The sequence below is a fragment of the Tachyglossus aculeatus genome, chromosome 17 (assembly GCF_015852505.1).
Source record: "Tachyglossus aculeatus isolate mTacAcu1 chromosome 17, mTacAcu1.pri, whole genome shotgun sequence".
Lineage (NCBI taxonomy): Eukaryota > Metazoa > Chordata > Mammalia > Monotremata > Tachyglossidae > Tachyglossus > Tachyglossus aculeatus.
This window is the reverse complement of record NC_052082.1, coordinates 54,978,279-55,001,279: the sequence shown is the minus strand read 5'-3', so window position 1 is coordinate 55,001,279 and position 23,001 is coordinate 54,978,279. Positions and strand designations below refer to the sequence as shown.

At 47.3% G+C, this 23,001-nt stretch overlaps 1 protein-coding gene and 2 non-coding genes across 3 annotated transcripts in view; 2 read left to right on the top strand and 1 right to left on the bottom strand.

Moving 5' to 3' along the window:
• The window catches only part of SLC13A5 (solute carrier family 13 member 5), a 29,858-nt gene extending 24,962 nt beyond the window's left edge, over nucleotides 1-4,896 (top strand). Inside the window, 2 exon segments of the mRNA XM_038759382.1 lie at nucleotides 1,971-2,108; nucleotides 3,349-4,896. Of these exon segments, the coding sequence (XP_038615310.1) occupies nucleotides 1,971-2,108; nucleotides 3,349-3,483 (273 nt within the window). The 3' untranslated portion in view covers nucleotides 3,484-4,896.
• Nucleotides 2,144-2,281, top strand: LOC119939898. The gene has a single exon (XR_005454851.1). It is a non-coding gene; the product is annotated as a small nucleolar RNA SNORA7 (small nucleolar RNA).
• A 4,097-nt stretch (nucleotides 4,897-8,993) lies between the features above and the next one.
• On the bottom strand, nucleotides 8,994-9,095 carry LOC119939886. Its single transcript, XR_005454840.1, has one exon. It is a non-coding gene; the product is annotated as a U6 spliceosomal RNA (small nuclear RNA).
• Nucleotides 9,096-23,001: the final 13,906 nt, after the last annotated feature.

Here is a 23,001-nt window from a genome sequence, read left to right as displayed (position 1 = left end):
CACCTTGGGTTCACTGTCTTAATCCCCATTTTACAGAAACTGAGAGCCACAGAGAAGTTGTGACTTGTCCCAGGTCCCACAACAGACAAGTGGCGGAGTGGGATTAGAACCCAGATCCTTTTGACCTCTAGGCCTGTGGCCTATCTACTAGGCCACACTGCTTCTCTACCCTCTAGAAGCATCTAGTCAAATAAGAGAAAGCATGTGCCAATTTCCAGACTACCAGAGCAGAGGCCTGTGGCAAGATAGCTCAGGACTGAATCTATCTTATCTTGAAGACAATGCCTGTGGTCTCTAATATTATAACTTTCCCCTGAGTCCCCTTTTTAAAAACTCAGGTCTCTCTCCATGTCTTTTCTTTTGTTTAAACTGGCTTTTAATACCCCCCCTACAAAAGTAACACCCTTGTTCTTCTAAGAATCTAAATTCTCAGTCTTCTCAAAGTTGGGTTACTAACATGCTGGACATCTGGATTTCAAAGATGATTGTCTACTAAGGAATACTGAATGTCCTATAAGTCCTCAAAGGTCCTAAAAGTCAAACTATTTTTCCCTGAGTTTGTAAACATGATACCTAAAACCTCCCACCAGCCAAGATCACAGAAATGAAGCGCTTCAGAGAATCAGGTCGGTTTCATCCAGGATCTCGTTACAATTTGGGGCCGCTTTGCCAGCGGTTACCTGAAATAACACCCAAACTCTGAGAGAAATTACCACAGTCCGAGTTTATCTTTTAAAAATATCACCTCACAGGCCTTGTAATTATACTCTCCTCTTGGGTCATTTTCACAAACTCTCCCAAACTGTGGTTGAGCCTCTTAAGAACCCAAACCTTGAGCCTGGATATAGGGAAGTGGCTTGGCCTCGTGGAAGTCAGAAATTCTGGGTTCTAAGCCCATTTGTGCCACTTGCTCACTGTGTGACCTTGGTCAAGTCACTTAATTTCTCTGAGCCTTAGTTACCTCATCTATAAAATGGGGATTCAATACCTGCTCTCCCTCGTACTTGTACTGTGAGCCCCATGTGGGACTTGGCTATCTTTTATCTACCCCAGTGCTTAGTACAGTGCTTGTCACTGAAAGCACTCTGAAAACCAGAAGAGAAACAGCATCAGTGCTAACCTGGTATCTAAGTGGCCCTTCCATCTTTAATCTCTGGGATTTTTGCAGTCTTAGGCTACTGAGGAGAAAAAAATTGAATCTCTCCCCACTGAAGGGAGTAGAATGACTCAGAAGGTAGAAGTCTCATAGCTCGAAATTTTCAATCACTTCATCAGTGGTATTTATTGAGTGCTTACTTCATGCAGAGCACTGTACTATGTGCTTGGATTCCAATAGGCATGATCCCTGCCCACAGGGACTTACAGTCTAGAGGCTTGAATGGGACATGTTTCTAGAACATTTTGGGCCCATTTTTTTTTTAGGATATTGGTTAAGCGCTTACTGTGTGCCAGGCACTGGTCTCATAAATAAAGTCCAGGTCTGGGAGTCAGAAGGACCAGGGTTCTAAACCCGACTCTGCCACTTGTCTGGGGTGTGACCTTGGGCAACTCACTTCTCCTCTCTGGGCCTCAGTTCCCTCAGCTGTAAAATGGGATTAAGACTATGAGCCCCACATGGGATAAGGACTGTATCTAATTGGATTTGCTTATATCCACCCCAGCGCTTAGTACAGTGCCTGGCACATAGTAAGTGCTTAACAAAAACCACCACCATTATATGCTTATCAGGTCGGACACAGTCTCCATTCCAAATAAGGTTCACAGTTTTAATCCCCATTTTATTGGTGAGGGAACTGAGGCCCATAGAAGTGAAGTGACTTGCCCAAGGACATGGCTACAGACAAGTGGCGGGACAGGAGTAAGAACCCAAGTCCTTCTGACTCCCAGACTCGGGCTCTGTCCACTAGGCCATGCTGCTTCTCTAAGGCATTTCTTGGTGGTCCTCCTGCTGCCATTTTGTTTTCTTTCAGGCTCAGTCTATTGGACTCAACCCACTGTACGTCATGCTGCCGTGTACTCTTAGTGCTTCGTTTGCCTTCATGTTGCCTGTGGCCACACCTCCAAATGCTATAGTGTTTTCCTTTGGCCATCTTCAAGTTGCTGATATGGTAAGTGAGATCATTATTGTTGTAGTAGAAGAAACCCCCTCTCAGGTTCACACCTGGAGAGTTTCCAGTACTCTACCAGTCTCGGCTACGGGAGGGAGAGCCAAGCAGAAGCCTACCCATTCCATTCCTAGCTTGGCCAGTGGCTAGTGAGTGGAAGGCAATCTGCTACAAGTCAAAACTCATCTGTGCTGGGCAGCAGCGGCATGGAAGAGAGTCGTGGGTGGAAACTCAATTTTACTGCACGAAAGAAGGCAATGAATGGTAAACCACATCCCTATTTTTACCAAGAAAACTCTATGGATATGTTATTAGAATGATTGCAGATGGAGGTGGGGTGTTCTGGGAGAGATATGTCCATGGAGTCGTTATGGGTCGGAGACGACTTGACAGCATAAGACGAGTAGAAGAAATAGTGTTTATTAAGCGTTCCTGTGTACAGAGCACAGCATCAGTCAATTTCTTCAGCCTTTATCATGTGCAGAGCACTGTACTAAGCATTAGTCAATGGTGTTTCTTGAGCACTTACCATTTACAGAGCGCTATACCAAGCATTTGGGAGAGTCCAGTACAACAGCCCTGATCCCTGCCCACCATGGGAAGCAGCATGGCCTAGTGGATAGAACCCAGGCCTGGGAGTTGGAGGGGCCCTCGTTCTCATCCTGGCTCTGCCACCTGTCTGCTGTGGGACCCTGGGCAAGTCACTTCATGTCTCCGTGCCTCTATCACCTTGTCTGTAAAATGGGGATTAAGACCTTGAGCCCCAGGTGGGACATGGACCGCGTCCAACTCGATTAGCCTGCATCTACCCTGGTGCTTAGTTCAGTGCCTGGCACATAGTAAGTGCTTAGTAAGCACCATAAAAGAAACAAACCAAAAAAATGACTCTTATGGGTCTAGTGGTACTCCCTGGGGCTTTTCTTTGGAGCTTCTGCAGAGCACTATACTAAGTACTTAGCGAGAATAATAGTACTAGTGGTATTTATGCGCTTACTATGTACCAAGCACTGTATTAAGCTCTGCGGTGGATACAAACAAATAGAGCTGGACACTGCTTGAGTGGCAGTTGCTACACTGGCTCTATGTCAGCGTGGCTGAGTGTAAACCCAAAGCAGATGGAAAGATCCAAAGTGACAGTGAGATGTCAATACCAAGGCATGGACAAAGGACAGTGGGTTCCTTTCCCAATTATGGATTGATCACCATTCCCATCAAGACTCCCCATCTCCATTTTGTTTTCCAGGCCAAAGCTGGATTCGTCCTGAACATTATCGGGATCCTCTGTGTGGTGCTAGCCATAAATACCTGGGGGGCAGTCATGTTTGATTTGAACAACTTCCCCTCTTGGGCCAACGCGACTCAAATCCCAATGGACTAAGATTTGAAGGAGGCAATCTGCCAAAGCTAAAGAACCTCTGTGTCACCTTTCTCCCTTGGGGCCGAACTCCCACCCAAAAGCTTGCTACGTCACTCCCCTAATGCCCCATCTCCGACTCCTTTCCAAAACCCAGATTTGGGGCCTCATGGCCCTGTCAGGCTGAAACAATTGAGCCCTGATTGAGCCTCGGGCACAGCATCCAAAAACAACTGGCTGCACCCCCGTCTGATGATCTCATCATCTCCCGACCCTGGACTGCTGATATTTTCACCAGACAACTGCCAGGCTAGTACTGGCCATTTCCCTGGTCCACCGTCATTGACGCAGACACCCTGAGCGGATATGGAGGTTTATTTACCGTTCCCTGCTGCTTGTAGGGAAGGCCGCGAACACTCCGGCTTGCTAAGGAACCTTCCAGGGGTGGGAAGCATTGAAAGGTCAATGTAGGCTCCACTGCCTATAGACTCTTAATTTCCATCTACCTCAGATATGGAACGATCCACAAGTAAACTGCACACTGAATCAACAATGTCAATGGTAGCAAAATCCTCCCCCCGGCCTTCAGGTGTCATGGCGATGATCTCTCCGGAGCTTAAAAACCAGCTTCCCACCTCACTGTTTCTGGCTTCTGAATATGGTCACCACTGTTCTGGGTTTTCCCATGATGCACTGCTTCTTATGAGAGGATGAGGCTAAATTTTGATAAAGGCTGCTTGAATGGACACCCCACTTCCTGCCATCTCTACCGCCCGAGTACCTGTTTGGGGGCTTCCTAAGATGGCGCCTTGTGCCTTTTCAGTTCTCAGATGAAGCTCTATTAAATATTCAGTTTATTTTCCCTTACCAGGAAGGTGCAAATGCCATCGGAGGGGTGCCGTTTATCTTTGATATCCTCTGAATATCGCCCAGGGTCTTGTGTATTCCCGGGAGGGGGCTGCCTGAGGCCTCTCAACCCAGGATCCAAAATGCACTACTGTCTTGAGCTGGGAATTTTCCTGGCCAAACTGTTGTCCAGGTAACTACTTCCAGAGGAACTACTCTCTGTAGCGTTTCCAGAAACTCCCCTCTCCTTCCAGGAGAATCAGTGCTGTTCGGGGTTCAGCTCTTGAATGAAAACCAAGATCTCTGGGAGACTCCCTTCACTTTACAAATCACAACTCTTTCACCTGGCAAACTTGCCGAGTGTGTGGCTGTGACTTCAACAGTGGGTTACGAGAATTAGACTCAGTATTCAAGAAACAATTTCTTTTTCTATATTGGTAAGATGTTAACAGACTATGGGCGAAAAGCAAGAAGACTCGATTTTTTTTTCTGAATTTACTTCTCTAATTTGAACTCTCCTGTGTGCTTCTAAGTGCCTTAATCTTAGGCGATGTTGAGGAAAATAAATAGAAAAGTAAAATTTCCCCTAAACGTGAGCAGTTGTCTTTCTGTTTAAAAATGAGACTCTTGTTTTGTGGAGCTCTGATAGGATTTAGAGTTAAAAATAAAATTTTGAGGTGTAGTTATTGTCTAGGGCATCAAATGCACAGATGCTCAGTTGGTGCCATTTGATTTGATTCTCACCCAAGTTGGTCCCATTATGCAGATGGAGAAACTGAAATCTACAGGCGGGATTGTAAGGGGATGATTCAAAAGCACAGAATAAAGAGTCAGGAGATCTTACTTCTCACCTTATGTTCTCCTTATATTCCTAACAAGGAATATAAGCTCCTTGTGGGCTGGGGATGGATCACGTCTTTATTCTGCACTTCCTAATAGTGCCAGTCAGTCCATTGTATTTATTGAGCGCTTACTGTTTGCAGAGCACTGTATTAAGTGCTTGGGAAAGTACAATATAATATTATAACAGACACCTTCCATGCCCTCAGTGAGCTTACAGCCTAGAGGGAGAGACAGATATTAATATAAATAAATTACTGTTATATGCATAAGTGCTGTGAGGTTGGGAGGGGGATTGATTGAAGGGGAGCAAGTCAAGGTGGCACGGATGGGAGTGGGAGAAAAGGAAAAGAGGGCTTCATCAGGGAAAGCCTCTTGGAGGAGTTGTACCTTCAGTAAGGCTTTGAAGAGCGGGGAGAGTGATTTTTTTGGTTGGACGTGAAGAAGGAGGTCATTCCGGGCCAGGGGCAGGATGTGGGCGAGAGGTTGGGGGTGAGATAGATGAGATCGAGGTATGGAGAGAAGGTTGGCATTAAAAGAGCAAAGTGTGTGACGTGAAGAAGGAGGTCATTCCGGGCCAGGGGCAGGATGTGGGCGAGAGGTTGGGGGTGAGATAGATGAGATCGAGGTATGGAGAGAAGGTTGGCATTAAAAGAGCAAAGTGTGTAGGTTGGGTTGAAGTAGGAGAGTGGTGAGGTAGGAGGGGGCAAGCTGATTGAGTGTTTTAAAGCCGATGATGCCCTGAATAATAATAATAATAATAATAATGATGGCATTTATTAAGCTCTTACTATGTGCAAAGCACTGTTCTAAGCGCTGGGGAGGTAACAAAGTAATCCAGGTTGTCCCGCAGTGGGCTTACAGTCTTCATCCCCATTTTACAGATGAGGTAACTGGGGCACAGAGAAGTGAAGTGACTTGACCAAAGTCACACAGCTGACAATTGGCGGAGGTGGGATTTGAACGCATGACCTCCAAAGCCCGGGCTCTTTCCACTGAGCCACGCTGCTTCTCACTAAGTGAGCACACAATAAATCATATTACTAATATCGCTACTGCAGCTACTACCTCTGGTCCTGGATCGGCCACTTACCTGCCGTGGGACCCTGGGCAAGTCACTTGACAGCTCTGTGCCTTGGGTCCCACATCTGTAAACTGGGGATAAGGTATGTACTTTTCCTTCTCATTTAGACCAGGAGAACCGTGTGGGACAGGGACTGTGACTGCTCTAATTTAATCAATATTAATGTCTGTCTCCCCTCTGGACTGAAAGCTTATTATGGGCAGGGAGTGTGTCTGCTAATTCTGTTGTACTGTCTTCTCCCAAGAGCTTAGAACAGTGCTCTGCACCTAGTAAGCACTCAATAAATGTCACTGATTGATTGATTAGGTGGGCTGCACCTCAGCACCTTGCCCAGTGCTTGGCACCTAAGTGCCTAATCAAAACCACGATCATCATCATCATCATCATCATTTCAGGAATATGGCCAGAGCAGAAAGAAACCCTGACCCTTCTTTTTAGGACATCGGTCAGCTCTGGAGAGTGCACCGCAACCTCTATTTTTGGTCTTTCGGGAGAATTTATGGCTGTGGAACTCTCAATCGACTCTTGTGGAGAGGGTCTGGAGTGAGGTGGCTTCTCTCTCATTAGTGCTGGAAGGGGTTTCCCTTGTGGAGAGTGAAGATTCTCTCTGATTTTTTTTTTTGTTTGTTCTTTATGGAATTTGTAAAATGCTTACTAGGTGCTGGGCACTGTACCAAACACTGGGGTAGATACAAGCTAATCAGGTTGGACACAGGCCCTGTCCCACATAAGTGGCTTGCCCGAAGTCACACAGCAGACAAGTGGCAGAACCAGGATTAGAATCCAGGTCTCCCTGACTCCGAGGCCCATGCTTGATCTACTAGGCCACCCTGCTTCTCCAATCGGGAGGATGGATGTGTCTGTTATATTAAAATTTCCCAAGCGCTTAGTACAGTGTTCTGCACACAGTAAACACTCCATAAATACAATTAACATACTGACTGACTGACTGGATAAAAGGTCCTGTGTGGGAAGTTCCAAAGGAATTTGGGTTGCTGAGCCTAGAGGAGAGAAGGCTGAGGGATAATTTTGCCTCTGTCCTCAAGGGCATGAAGGGTTTATTTTAGCAATACCTTGACTTTGTATAGTACTCTTATTTCCAGAAGTGTTTTTACAGTACTTATTTTTACCCCAGTGCTTAGCTTAATACAATTAAATTGTCCTGAGGAGAGCGCTCCTTTTTGTGATGTAAACAAGTGGAGGACATCAAGATAGGCTTTGTTGAAGAGTGAGAAGCTGGAGGGGAGAAGGGGAAGAAGAGGGGTTTGGGGGAGGGGGAGACAGAGAGAGAGTGACAGAGAGACAGAGAGAGGGAAGCCAGGGAGACTGAGGAGGAGGAGGGAGAGAGAGGAAAAAAGGGAGATAGGAAGAGAAAGAGAGACAGAAGAAAGGGGAGATGGGAAAAGAGAAGAGGGGGTAGTCTTTGAATAGGGTGAAAAAGAAAAACCTTCAACTTCTATCTTGTGGCTGGAAGAGTAGTGCGGAGATGTGCTTCATTTATTTATAGACTGTAAGCTCCCTTTGGGCAGGAATTGTGTCTACCAATTCTATTGTATTCTCCCAGGTGCTTAGTACAGTGCACTGAACACAGTAAGGCTCAATAAATACCACTGACTGATGGATTTTTCATGGTATTTGTTAAGCACTTACTATGTGTCAGGTACTGAACTAAGTGCTGGGGTGGGTAGTAATTAATGATAACTATGGTACTGGTTAAGTGCTTACTGTGTGTGAAGCACTGTTCTAAGTCTTGGGATCGATACAGTTTGTCAGGTTGGACACAGTTCCTGTCCCATATGGGGCTCACTGTCCAAGTAGGAGAAAAGAGGAATTAATCCCCATATGGCAGGCATGGCAGGCAGGCTGGCATTAGAACCCAGGTCCCCTGACTCCCAGGGCTGTAGTCTTTCCAGTAGGCCATGCTGCTTCTCTGATACAAGCTAATCGTGTTGGACCCAATCCATATCCCACACGGGGCTCTCAATCTTAATACATTTTTCAGATGAGGTAACTGAGACACAGGGGAATTAAATGACTTGTCCAAGTTCACAGAGCAGAGTAGTGGCGGAGCCGGGTTTAGAATCCTGGATTGATTGATTTCCAGGAGCTCAAACTCTTCATGTTCTCCCAGGCGTGGACACACCACTGAGAGGGCTATCTCCAAGGTGGGGTCAAGTGACCACTGGACTAGCCTCCCTCAAAATGGTCAGAGTTTGTCCTGTCTCAGGGTGTTGGTTGAAAAAATGGCTCCTTTAAGGGTCGGGGGTGGTCTTCCCCAGAAGTTGTGGGTGGTCTGGTGATGGTAGGTGGGGGTTCAACCATTCAATTATATTTATTGAGTACTTACCGTGGGCAAAGCACTCTACTAAGTGCTTGGAAGAGTACAATAGAACAATAAACAGACACATTCCCTGCCCACAACGAGCTTACAATCTAGAGGGGGAGATGGACATTAATATAAATTAAAAAAAATTAGAGATAGGTACATAAGTGTTGTGATGGAACTCTTCACATCTCTTCACATCACTTCTACTTGAGAAGCAGCACAGCTTAGTGGAGGGAGTCCGGGCTTGGGAGTCAGAGGTCGTGAGTTCTAATCCCGGCTCCACCACTTGACGGCTGTGTGACTTTGGGCAAGTCACTTCACTTCTCTGGGCCTCAGTTACCTCATCTGTAAAATGGGGATTGAGACTGTGAGCCCCACGTGGGACAACCTGATTACCTTGTATCTGCCCCAGTGCTTGGCACATAGTAAGCGCTTAACAAACACCATCAATATTATTAACAAATTTGCATGTCTTCTTAGAGCAGGGACCATGCTAATCTTCTCTACATCATTTCAAGTTTTGTATATGTTCTGCTGAGCAAGGAGTTGGGGGAGAGAGTTTTCCTTTGCTCTTGGGGAGGGCATGTTGAGGGAAGAGCAATGGGGGAATGAGGAGGGAAAGATGGAGGGGGGCAACCCCACCCTGCAGAAACCACAGTCATCCTTGCTGAGCGCCAGGCCGAGATGCAGAGCCAGAAGGTTCTAATCTGCCCGTCCCAGGGACCGCAGGCTCGAATTTCTGAGGTTTTTTTTCAATTTCGGTTGTTGAAATTCAAACCTCCCAGCATTTAAAGGGGAGGGACGGGGAAGGATTGAGAACTGTAGCGTTATGAGCTGGTCTCCTGACAAGGAGGTGGGAGGAGGGAGGGTTATCCTGGGGGGAGTGTCTAGAAGGGAATTCTGTTCCTGGGCTGGGATGGCCCCTCTCCACCTTCCCCAGGGACATGGGGGAAGCAGCGTGGTCTAGTGGAAAGAACCAGGGGCTGGAAGGCAGGAGACCTGGGTTTCAGACCCAGATTTGCCACTGGTCTGCTGTGTGACAAGTCACTTAACTTCTCCAGTGCTTAGTATAGTGCCTGGCACATAGTAAGTGCTTAAAAAAACACCATAATTATTATTATTATTCCCCATGCCTGTTACCTCATCTGTAAAATGGGGATGAAATTCCCATTTTCCCTCCTGCTTAGACTGCAAATGCCATGTGGGACAGGGATTGGGTCTGACCTAACTGTATTTTAACTCCCCCAGCACTTAGCAGAGTGGTAGGCCAATAGTAAGTGGTTAAAAAATATTATTAATCAATCAATCCATGGGGTTTATTTAATAGGTGCAGCCACTGTACCAAACACTTGGGAAAGTACAATGTAATAATGTTGGTAGTCACTATCCCTGCCAATGAGGAGCTTACTGTGGAAGACAGAGATTAAAATAAAATCCAGCTAGGGAAAATAGCAAAGTATAATGATTCTTACAAAAGTCAAATCTACCCCTCTAGACTGTAAGCTCGTTGTGGGCAGGGAATGCATCTGTTCCATTGTTATAACATACTCTCCCAAGCATTTAGTACAGTGTTCTGCCTACAGTAAGCACTCAGTAAGTACGATTGACCAACTGACTAGTCCAGGCAACAAGTGTAGGAAGCAAAGGGGTCCTGAGAGAAAGACAAACCAGAAGAGAAGCCCAGCGGTTGGCAGGCTAGGTGATTAGGTGATGGGCGAAGAGAGCTGCGGAGCCTGGAAAACCAGCATTTTTCAGGCCTGGATTCAATCTATTATATTTATTGAGTGCTTACTAGCGCTTAGAACAGTGCTCAGTGCTTAGAACAGTGCTTTGCATGTAGTAAGCGCTTAATAAATGCCATCACTGTTGTTATGTGCAGGGTGCTGGTCTAAGTACTTGGGCAAGTACAATATAAAAATATTACAGAGTTGGTAGACTCATTCCCTGCCCACGAAAAGCTTACAGTCTTGAGTGGGAGACAGACATTAATATAAATAAATGAATTATGGATATGTACGTAAGCGCTGGTGGGGCTGAGTGTTGGGGGGTAAATAAGTGCTTAGTACAGTGTTCTGCACAAAGTAAGCATTCAATAAATACAACTGAATGAATGGAGTGAATAAAGAGAACAAATCAGGGTGATGCAGAAGGGAGTGGGGGAAAAGGAAAAGAGGGCTTAGTCTGGAGGAGATGGGCCTTCAATAAGGCTTTGAAGGCGGGGAGAGAGAATATCTGACGGATATGAGGAGGGAAGGAGTTTCAGGCCAGAGGTAGGATGCGGGTGAGAGGTGGGTGGTGAGATAGACGAGATGGAGTTCCGGTGAGTAGGTTGGCATCCAGTGGAGTGGAGCGTCCGGGCCGGGTTGTAGTAGGAGAGCAGCAAGGTGAGGTAAGATGGGACGAGGTGCTTGAATGCTGACAGGAAGCCCAGTAGGGGCCAGGAAGAAGCATGGGGCAAGGCCCTCGCTAAGCAGCAGCTCGAGCAGGCGGAACGGCCACTGGGAGGGAGCCAGCCCACCTGGCCATCAGGATCCTGGCCTGAGGCGGCCGGCCAGGCCCAAATCGGCCCTGAGGAGCCGGAGGTGCTATTGTTTCCAGCCCAGGTCAGCGTTCAGCATGAGTGGCCAAGGACTCCGACTGGGAGTTGGAGCGAAGCCCAGAAAGGTGCCCTTGGCTTGATCAGTGAGCTGACCGGGAACAGAGTGAAAGCACAATTAGATGCATCAGAGGCCACTGTTGGTTGGGTCACTCCATCTGTCTCTCCTCGGCAACTGCGTCAGGGACGTGGGAGAGAAATCCGCTGGGAAGGGGCTGTTGGCTTCATGGCTAAGATGACTGATTGGGTGATATTAGCCCAGCTGGATTTATGGGAAGGGGAATCAGGAAGAAGGGAAAGCAGGGTTCGGTTGACCCCTAGAATGTAAAATCATCATCATTTGTGGTATGGATTGAGCTCTTTCTATGCGCTGGGCAGCGGGGCTTAGTGGTTCGAGCACGGACCTAGGAGTCAGGAGCACCTGGGTTCTAATCCTGGTTCCACCACTTGTCTGCTCTGGGACCTTGGGCAAGTGGCTCCAGAGAAGTCAAGACTGCAACTTCTATATGGGCAGGGAATGTGTCCGTTTATTGTTGTATTGTATACTCCCAAATGCTTAGTACAGTTCTCTGTGCAACAAGGAAATGCTCAATAAATATGACTGAATGAAGGAGTGAATTTGCCCAAGGTCATACAGCTGACAAGTGGTGGAGCTGTCACTAGAACCCAGGTCTTCTGACTCCCAGCCCTGTGCTCTTTCCACTAGGCCACGCTGCTTCTCAATATGTAGTTTCCTGACCCTTTGCCAGTTGGGTGAATGTTGCTCAGACAACTGTGATTAAGAGGGGAAAGTTGTGTCCTACTGCCAGCAAGATGGCACCTTTGTGGTATTTGCAGTAGTGGGGATGGTTTGCACTGAGCCATCCACACTCTCTCCCCGGGTCCCCCTGATCCAACAGCATGCAGTGGGAGACAGATGGGAGGGAGAACGGGTGCAGTCTATGTCCACTGGACTCTTGGAGGAACTGGTGTTTGATGGTTACTCTACTAATAATGATGGCATTTGTTAAGCACTTACTATGTGCAAAGCACTGTTCTAAGCGCTGGGAGGGATACAAGGTGATCAGGTTGTCCCACATAGGACTCACAGTCTTAATCCAATCCCCATTTTACAGATGAGATAACTGAGGCCCAGACAAGTTAAGTGGCTTGCCCAAGGTCGCACAGCTGACAAGTGGTGGAGCTGGGATTCGAACCCATTACCTCTGACTCCCAAGCCCGTGCTCTTTCCACTGAGCCACTTGTTGTAAGCTTGTTGTGGGCAAGGAACGTGTCTGTTTATTGTTGTACTCTTCCAAGCATTTAGTACAGTGCTCTGCACACAGTAAACACTCACTAAATACAATTGACTGACTCGACAATCATCCCCTTGATTAAGGATGCATCTTCTAACATCCTTATCTTTTCCCTGTAATGACCCCCTGTGTATCTATCATCTATGAACTGATCCAAGTCCTTTTGATAAAACTTATTAGCAATAATAATAATAGTAATAATAATGTGGGATCATGTGAGTCATCGGAGACAAATTCTGTGAGACCAAGGTATAGGCTCCCCACATCTAGATGGCAAGCTCTTTGTGGGCAGTGAATGTATGTGTTATAGTATTCTGTTGTAATCTCCCAATGCTTAGTACAGTGCTCCACACACAGTACATCCTCAATAAACAGGACTGAATGATCGAATGAATGAAGGTTCACAAGGAAAGCCATGTCTGTCTTTAAATCCATCTGACGTTATTACTTTTCACCCTCCTCCCGAGCCCCAGTCGTTATTTTAAAAGAGTGGCCTGGGAAAGAGACCTGCATTTCATGGGCCCCCCGCCCCGAATGGGGCTCTATTTCCAAGCATCGAAAACATCCCAAAACCAAGTGAGAAATTCCTGGTGCTGCGGAGGGATCCCAGAAAGGTACAGACAGTGTGGTCACTGAGAGAGCCTCCAACGGAGTTGGCCAGGCTGAGGACGAGGGAGGGCTGCGTTTATTTAAAGGGAGTGTTGGTCACGATGAAAAAAACTCTGAGGTGCGTCTGAATTGGGGTCGGGCGAGGGCTTGGCTTCGGTGCAGGGGGGTGTTTTTGGTCGTCGGGGCATTACCATTGCCAAGGAGGCCGCTGAAATGAAGAGGGATCCATTCTGTGGACCCTCACACCTCATTACCCATCATGCCTCTTTGGGTCAATGTTGGCTGGACTGTGGAGAGGATGACTGGAACCAACATCGTCATCCTGGTGAATAGGATTTATTGAGAGCCTGCCGAGTGTGATGCTATATACTGAGCGTTTGGAGGAGCTCAAGATGTTTAACCCTTGCCTTCCTGGAGTTGACAGTCTAATAGGGTAGATGATTTACAAATAGGGGGAGCAGGAGGGAGAGTGGGGCGATAGAAGCCGTGTAGCCTGGTGGAACAAGCGCAGAAGACCTGGGTTCGAATCTCAGCTCCTCCACTTGCCTCCTGAGCGACCCTGGAAAAGTCACTAGATGACTCTGTGCTTCAGTTTCCTCATCTGAAAAATGGGGATTAAATATCTGTTCTCTGTCCTCCTTAGACTATGAGCCCCATTTATTGTGTCTAGTCCACTGCCTGGCATGCACTTGGCTGCTTTCGAGAATCAGCGTGGCCTAGAGGGAAGACCATGGACCTGGAAGTCAGAGGTCCTGGGTTCTAATCCCAGTTCCGCCACTCATCTGCTGTGCGACCTGGGGCCAGTCACTTCACTTCTCTTGTGCTTCAGTTCCCACATCTGTAAAATAGGGATTTAGACTGTGAGCCCCATGTGGAACAGGAACCGTGTCCAAATTGACTAACTTGTTTCTACCCTAGCACGTAGAACAGTGCTTGACACATAGTAAGCACTTAAAAAATATCATTTCCAAAAAAAAGTAATTAACAAGTACCACCACTGTTCCATAGTGTTCCCAGACCGGATCCCTTTGCCAGACCCCCTCTAGACCATATGCTCGTTGGTGGCAGGGAACACGACTGTTATATTGTACAATCCCAAGCGCTCAGTACAGTGCTCTGCGCACAGTAAGTGCTTAATAAATACGATTGACTGACAGTGGTAAATGATCCAGATGTGCCAAAGGTTCAAAATAACAATAATAATAATAATAATGGTATTTGTTAAGCACTTACTATGTGCCAAGCACTGTTTTAAGCACTGGGGGAGATACAAGGTAATCGGGTTGTCCCACATGGGGCTCACAGTCTTAATCCCCATTTTACAGACAAGGTAACCGAGGTACAGAGAAGTTAAATGACATGCCCAAAGTCACACAGCCGACAAATGGAGGAGCAGGGATTAGAACCCACGACCTCTGACTCCCAAGCCCAGGCTCTTCCCACTGAGCCATGCTGCTTCTTGGTCAAGGTTCATGACCTTGTAGAGGGCACATGTGGCGAGAGAGGAAGATGGAGACTGAGAGGATTGGAGTCTTGCATTTATTGTGACCCTAGAAGTGGAAAAGGGCCCCGGGCGTTTGTTCAAAATGGGAGTCGATGGCTGCATCCGAGGCTACCCCGACTCCCTGTGGGCCCAGAACGGCTCAGTCAGGACCAGCTATGGCTCACATCCAGGCCCTCAGCTCAGGGCGGACGGCCCGGGACCACACGGCATTCCCCGGGTGGATGAACTGAGTGGCGCGGCCCTGTGAGTCCTTCATGGGCCGGCTCTCACTGGCCCATTTCACCAGCCCGCCGTCGACGTTGTAGACATGCCTAGCTCTGGAGGGCCGGTCTGTGTTCAGCGCCCTGGCCACCAAGGATGATCGGTAGCCCACGGTGCAGTAGCAGATGATCTCTTCCTGGGGGACGCACCCTGCCGTCGGAGGGGGATGGGTAAATGGCGCCATTCCTTGGCTGCCATTACCCGGGGAGCCAGGCCCCATCTGGGCGGCAGAGGGGAGGAGGGGCATTTTCTGAGGTTAAGAGAAGCGGTGTGGCTCAGTGGAAAGACCCTGGGCTTTGGAGTCAGAGGTCATGGGTTCAAATCCTGGAATGTCACTTCACTTCTCTGGGCCTCAGTTACCTCATCTGTAAAATGGGGATTAAGACTGTGAGCCCCCCGTGGGAAAACTTGATCACCTTGTAACCTCCCCAGCACTTAGAACAGTGCTTTGCACATAGTAAGCGCTTAATAAGTGCCATTATTATAATTATTAAAGAGGATCCTGTCAGTCACCTGGAAGCTCGTGGCCTTCAGGTTGGGCCCTTTTCAGAGTAGGGTTTTGTCTACTATAAAAAGAAGCCTTCTGGAGTGCATGCTGATGAGATCTCCTTTTCAGGAGTTGGTTTTTCTTTTATTATTTTAGGCTCCCACATTCCCTGCCAGCGTCCGCAGCAGGGCACCAGCGGGCTGCGAGCTGCGGATCAGAAGGTGAAGGGCTCAGGACGAGCCAGGGGTTATTTCAGAATGAGTCGAATGCCAAAACAAACTCCGGGGGGTGGGAGGGATTGGCTCCCCTTGGGCTCACTGACACGGCGGGTGGGAGACCCAGAGCTGGGATGTACCTGCAATGCTTCCCTCGGGAGAGAGGTATTGCTGTAGAAGTTCTGACAGATCCTCCCTGTCAGGGTCCATGCGGATGGCTCCGGGCAAGTGGCTCACTTCAAACTCGGCTGCACTTCGCGTGTCCTGAGGGAGTCAGTCAGTCAGTCAGTCAATTGTATTTATTGAGCGCTTACTGCATTTGGATAATAATAATAATAATGGTATTTAAGTGCTTCCTATGTACCAGGCACTGTTCTAAGCACAGGGGTAGATACAGGCTAATCAGGTTGGACACAGTCCCTGTCCCACATAAGGCTCACTCTCTTCATCCCCATTATACAGATGACGGAACTGAGGCCTGGAGAAGTGAAGTGACTTGCCCAAGCGCATACAACAGACAAGTGGCAGACTGTGGATTGGAACCCAGGTCCCTCTGAGTCCCAGGCCTGTGCTCTATCCATTAGGCCATACTGCTTCTGGGAGAGTACAATAGAACCATCGAACGGACATGTTTCCTGCCTACAGTGAGTTTACAGTCTAGAGGGGGAGACAGACATTAATAGGAATAAATAAGTGCTGTGGGGCTAGGAGGGGGAATGAATAATGGGAGCAAGTCAGGGCGAGTGGGAGAAGAGGAAAGGAGAGCTTAGTCAGGGAAGGTCGTTTTTACTAATGATGGACTGCTTCAGAATCTGTCACAGATTATTGGGAGAAGTAGCTTCAGCTGGTGGAAAAAGCCTGGGACTGGGAGCCAGGACACCTGGGTTCTAATCCTGACTAGGTCACCTGCCTGCTGTGTGGAATGTATCCGCTAATTCCGTTGTACTTTCCCAATATTAATAAGTGTGATATTTGTTAAGCTGTTACTATGGGCCAGGCACTCTACTAAGCACTGGGGTAGATACAAGCTAATCAGGTTGGACACAGTCCCTGTCCCACATGGGACTCACAGTCTTAATCCCAGTTTTACAGATGAGGTAACTGAGGCACAGAGAAGTGAAGTTATGACTTGTCTCACAGCAGACAAGTAGCAGAACTGGGATTAGAAGCCAGGTCCTCTGGCTCCCAGGTCCATTCTCAATCCACTAGGCCATACTGCTGCTCGAACAGCTCCCAAGTGCTTAGTACAGTGCTCTGCACACTGTAAGAGCTCAATAAACACCCCTGATTGATTGCTTGCCTGCTGTGCAATCTCTGGCAAGTCACTTAACTTCTCCAGGCCTCGGGTTCCTTCTTTGTAAAATGGGAACAAAATTTCTGTCTTCCTCACACTACCATCGCGAGCCCCATGTGGGACAGGGACTGTATTTGATTGTAATATTTGTTTCTATTATTTATCCTAATGTCCACCTCCCCTTCTAGACTGTAAGCTTGTCATGAGCAGGGAACGTGCCTACCAACTCTGTTGCGTTGTACTCTCCCCAGGGCTTAGTACAGTGCTCTGCACACAATAAGCACTCAATAAAAGCCACCGGTTGTACTGTATCTATCCCAGAGCTTTGCACAGAGCTCGGCACTTTGAAGGAGGCCCGGCATTGTGAAACGCAAGTTACCTGCCAGCAGTCCAACCTTAAAAATAGAATTCCAATGAACAGTTAAGCCTTTAATCAACTGTGACCTAACAATTGCTTTATGCCGTGATAACTATGATCTACAGCTATTGAGTTATAATCACAGAGTTGGAGGAAAAAATTGCAGACTTTGTACCAGCTTGTTATAAATATAACGTAATGTATACCCAGTTCTCTATTATTTGCCCTATTTGAAGCTGGATATTTTATGGTTGGCACAGATTTCTCCTCTAGTTCAGCTGATCAAAACGTTCAAAGGTCCATTCAAAACAGAGCTGGGCCTGGCTGGCTCCAGACCTAAAGTAAGTGTCAGGAATCTCGGTGATCAGATGTGGATCTCGGTAGGTCTACCCGCTTGATTTCCTGCAGATCCGCCTCAGAAATGGAGAAGCTGGTTGTGCGGGATGGGGGTCAATTAATCAGTGGTATTGGTATCAATGGTATCAATCAACAAGGAGCAGCATGGCTTAGTGGATAGAGACTGGGCCTGGGAGTCAGAAGGACCTGGGTTCTAATCCTGGCTCTGCCACTTGTCTGCTGTGTGACCTTGGGAAAGTCCCTTCATTTCTCTGGACCTCAGTTCCCTCATCTGGAAAATGGTGATTAAGACTGTGAGCCCCATGTGGAAAAGGGACTGTGTAACCCAACTGCTTTGTATCTACAGCACTTAGTACAGTGCCTGGCACATAGTAAATGCTTAACAAATACCACAATTATTATTATTATTATTATTTTTTATCAGGTGTTTATTGTATGCAGAGCACTGTACTAAATGATTGGGAGAACATAATATACAGAGTGGGTAGATATATTCCCTGCCCAAAAGGAGTTTACAGTCTAGACGGGGAGACAGGCATTAAAAGAGATGGCAGATATAGATGAAAGTGTGGTGGGGCTGAGGGTGGGGTGAATAAAGGGTGCAAATCTAAGGGTTCTGCCTGATTTGAAGATTTTGATACCTGCAATGTGTCAGCGTATTGGTCTGAAAACTTACCACTGAGCTTTGAAACAGGCATTATTCTGTGTATTGGTGGCTACGGCTCCATAAATTGTATCAATAAACAGACATAGTAACACAAGCATTCCCATGTCATGGACAAGCATGCATGAACATGCACACATATTCACATTCACACGTGCACCGCATACATACACATACATGGATGCACAAGACAGGAAATCCTGCAGGCTAGTGGGTGTTGGCTCCCCACAAATCTTGATGAACATTAGGATTTCCATACATTCTTTTTTCAAACATGCCTGATAAATTTTCCCATCCTGATCAACCCTCAATCAATTAATCAATCAATGGTATTTATTGAGGGCTTACTGTGTGCAGAGGACTGTACTAAGTGCTTGGAAGAGTATAATACGACAAAGTTGGTAGACATGTTCCCTGGCCACAATGAACTTAAGGTTTGGAGGGGGAGACAGACATTCATATAAGGAAATTATTAACGAATAAATACATAAATGCCGTGGGGCCGAGTGAGGGGTGAATAAAGGGCGCAAATCCAAGTGCAAGAGTGACAAAGATGGGAGTGTAAAGAGGAAATGAGGGCTTAGTCAGGGAAGGCCTCCTGGAGAAGATGGGCCTTCAAATAAGGCTCTGAAGGTGGGAGGGTAGGGAGGGCGGTAATAGCCCTCAAACATCCTGGGAGATTTCATTCCACAAGTAAGAGGGAGACAAACACAGACATGCATATATCCTTCTCACACACTGCTCTTGGAGGCCATGACTGACCCTTGTCCACAGGGGAAAACAAATGGACTTCTCCCGGCTAGATTGTCATCTTCTTGAGGGCAGGGATTGTGTCTAAGTAACTCTATCATATCTTCCAAGCACTCAATACAGTGCCCCACCCAGAGCGAGCGCTCAATAAATACTTCTGACTGATTGAACGTGAGGGGAACGTTTGTTGTTCCCTGGGGGCCCTTAGGGTTCACCAGATCCTCAGAGATTCTCATTTTCATCAAGGCAGGGGTACCCACTTTGACGGCAGACGCTGAGATTCCCTGCCAGTGGTTCAGATTGGGGGGGACCTGTGAAGCAGTGGTGGTCTGTCCAAGATTTGGCCGTTCAAGGGGTCCCGTTAAACTGAACTGTTCTAGCAGCGTGTCGGAAACCCGGTTTTCATCAGCTTTCGTGTCCAGGGGCGATCATTTTCTCTGTGGCAGGGACAAATAGCTCCGTCTGTGGGTTCAGGTTTAAGGAGCAGCCTGATATTTGGAGAGGGGAATCCTAGCTAGCTGAAGGGGGTGATTTAGCAGTGGCTGCATCATCTGGGTAATTCCTAGACGCCGGGGGATCTGAGGTTCAAATCTGGTAGGGATGACTCAGCCCTTTAATCACACTTCGTGGGTGATGTCTAGTTGGGGTACAGTTTGGGAGGTCTGAGGTGGGAGATTCAGTGCCTTTGAAACTATCATTAAGGGCAAGGCAGGGTGTCTTTGGGTATTGGAGTCGTGTAGGTAATCTCTCCAAAAGGAGTTCCTGGCAAATCCTCTCCTAAGGAAAATAGAGATGACTGGATTATTGATGACTAGTGCCTATAAGCACTTTTATTGTGGAAAGGGGAACGTGTCCGCCAACTCTGATCTCTTGTGCTCTCCCAAGTGCTTGGAACAGAAGCGGTGTAGTGGATACAGCATGGGCCTGGGAGTAAGAAGGTCATGGGTTCCAATCCCGGCTCTGCCACTTGTCTGCTGTGTGACCTTGGACAAGTCACTTAAATTCTCTGTGCCTCAATTACCTCATCTGTAAAATGGGGATTAATCAATCAATCAATCAATCGATCAATCAACCGTGAGCCCCACGTGGGGCATGGGCTCTGTCCAAACTGATTAGCTTGTCTCTACCCCGGCTTTCAGTACAGACCCTGGCACATAGGAAGTGGTTAACAAATATCATTAAAAAAATGGCACAGTTGCTATTATTATTATTGGGGATGTAGAGGAATGAGGTCAGGAGATTTAGAAGATGTAAGAAGTGTTAAATGAATTGCATAAATGGAAATTATTCAAGTGGAGAGTTGATGTCCATTGATCCACTACACTGTTTCTTTCGCTATCTTGTTGTCCCTGAACTAGAATATCAAGTTGGATGGACCATGGCTCTAATTCAGATGGACATTCCTTACGGTCTTATCTGGGGGCATTCTTTCATAAAGCTTCTGAAAGGTAATACTGATGGCGTAGTGGATAGAAGATGGGCCTGGGAGTCAGGAGGTCTTGAGTTCTAATCTTGACTCCCCCACTTGTCTGCTGTATGACCTTAGGTAAGTCACTTTACTTCTCTGGGCCTCAGTTACCTCATCTGTAAAATAGGGTTTGAGACTGTGAGCCCCACGTGGGACAGGGACTGTGTCCAACCTGATTTACTTGTAACCACCCAAGCACTCAGTACAGTGCCTGGCACATAGTGAGTGCTTAACAAATACTATTATTATTAATGATGAAATGTTTCTTTATTCACTCTAAATCCAGTTGTTAATCTGGTTCCTGAGACCCTCCCTGACACTACTTCTTTGCCCCCAGTTAATTCCAAGGATGTCTCTTTTTTTTCTCTCATTTCAGAGGCCCAGAGTTGAAAGCGATCCTTGACTTGGTTCTGGCAAGCCTACATGGTAATTTGGTTCCTCTCCTCACCCTGTCATAAACCCTGTCCTAGTCAGTCCCGTTTTGGAAGCCAACGTGAAATCCCACTCCAGAACAGGGGACAAACGGGAGCCCTTTTTTTAGCTTAACTTGGAGCTTTTCAATATAATGCCTAGTATTTCATCCCGGACCACAGAAACCTCATCAGAAAAAAGCAACCATCCACACTGTGTTAACAAAACCGATGGACGGGATGTTCCTGAGATGAGCTCTCTGCACTGTGAAAGTCCGGAAAATAGTCACAGATCAGAGAACAGAACACTGGTGCCCGAAACGGCGAGGACCTGGACTTTAGCCACAGGGCAAAGGGCTGAGGAGAGGAAGTTAAAATTGCATTTCTTGTAACGGTCTCGCTTATGGGGTGACCGGTACTGTTTGACCCTCAGGCTGTCCTCTGGGGACCCCCGAGCCTAGGGAGGACTGGCGAGGGTTGCCACACTAGCAATAATGGAAGTTATGCCAGCCCTGCTGTAGGGAAGTTGTGAGGCCTAGAGGAGAGAGCCCAGGCCTGGGAGCCAGAAGACCTGGATTCTAATTTTGACTCTGCCACTTGCCTGCTGTGTGAACCTGAGTTATGCACTTAGCTTCTCTGGGCCTCAGCTTCCTCATCTGTAAAATGGGGACTCAATATTTGTTAATAAAAATAATAGTTGTGGTATTTGTTAGGCACTTACTAAGCGCTGGGGTGGATACAAGCATGTAGGATTGGACACAGTCTCTGACCCAAATGGAGCTCACAGTCTTAGTCCTGTTTTACAGAGGAGGTAATAGAGGCACAGAGAATGAAGTGAAGGTCACACAGCAGACAAGTGGCGGAGCCGGGATTAGAACCCATGATCTTTGACTCCCAAGGCCCGTGCTCTATCCACTACACCATGCTGTCTCTCTTTGTTCTCTTTCCTACCTAGGCTGTGAGCCCCATGTGGGACAGGGACTGTTTCCAATCTAGTTGTCTTGTTTGTATCCCAGCACTTAGTCCAGTGCTTAGTACCCAGTAACTACTTAACAAATTCCAATTTTATTATTACTATTATTATTATTATTTCATCAGGCCGCACTCCTGTCGGTGCTTACCACAGTGCTTGGCGCACAGTGCTTTGCACATAGTAAGTGCTTAGTAAATGCCATCATCATCATCCTCATAGTATGAGAAGCAACATAAGGCCTGGTGGATAGAGTACGGGCCTGGGAGTCAGAAGAACTTGGGTTCTAATCCCGGCTCTGCCACTTGTCTGCTGTGTGACCTTGGGTAGGTCTCTTCACTTCTCTGTGCCTCAGTCCCTTATCTGTAAAATGGGGATTAAGATTGTGTGCTCTATGTAGGGCAGGGACTGTGTCTAACCCAATTATTCTGTATCTACCCCAGCTCCTAGAATGGTCCCTGGCACACAGTACATGCTTAACTAATACCACAATTATTATTATTATTATATTAGGTGCCTAACAAATACCACAATTATTTGTATTAGAAGGAGGCCGTGAAGGGAATGGGAGGGGAGGAGATGGGTGGGAGTGAGGGGCTTAATGCCCTGGGGGTGCCAGTTGAAGCCTCCCTGGTGTCCAGGCAATGATCCAGCATGGCTCAGTGGAAAGAGCACGGGCTTGGGAGCCAGAGGCCATGGGTTCTAATCCCTGTTCTGCCACTTAGTTGTGTGACTTTGGGCAAGTCACTTAACTTCTCGGGCCTCAGCTACCTCATCTGTAAAATGGGGATTAAGACCGTGAGCCCCCCGTGGAACAACTTGATCACCTTGTATCCTCCCCCAGCGTTTAGAACAGTGCTTGGCACATAGCGCTTAACAAATGCCATCATTATTATTATTATCCCAGGGTCGGCATGAGGGTGGGGTGGGAACAATTTTTGAGAGTGGAAGACGCACCCTTAAATCTCTCCTTTCACCCTCTTTCCCGCCTTATAATAATTGTGGCATCTGTTAAGCGCTTACTATGTGTCAGGCACTGTACTAAGTGCTGGGGGAGATACAAGCAAATCAGGTTGGACACAGCCCTTAGCCCTCATGCGGCTCATGGTCTTAATTCCCGTTTTATAGAAGAGGTAACTGAGATCCAGAGAAGTGAAGTGACTTGCCCTCGGTCACACAGCAGACAAGTGGAGGAGCTGGAATTAGAA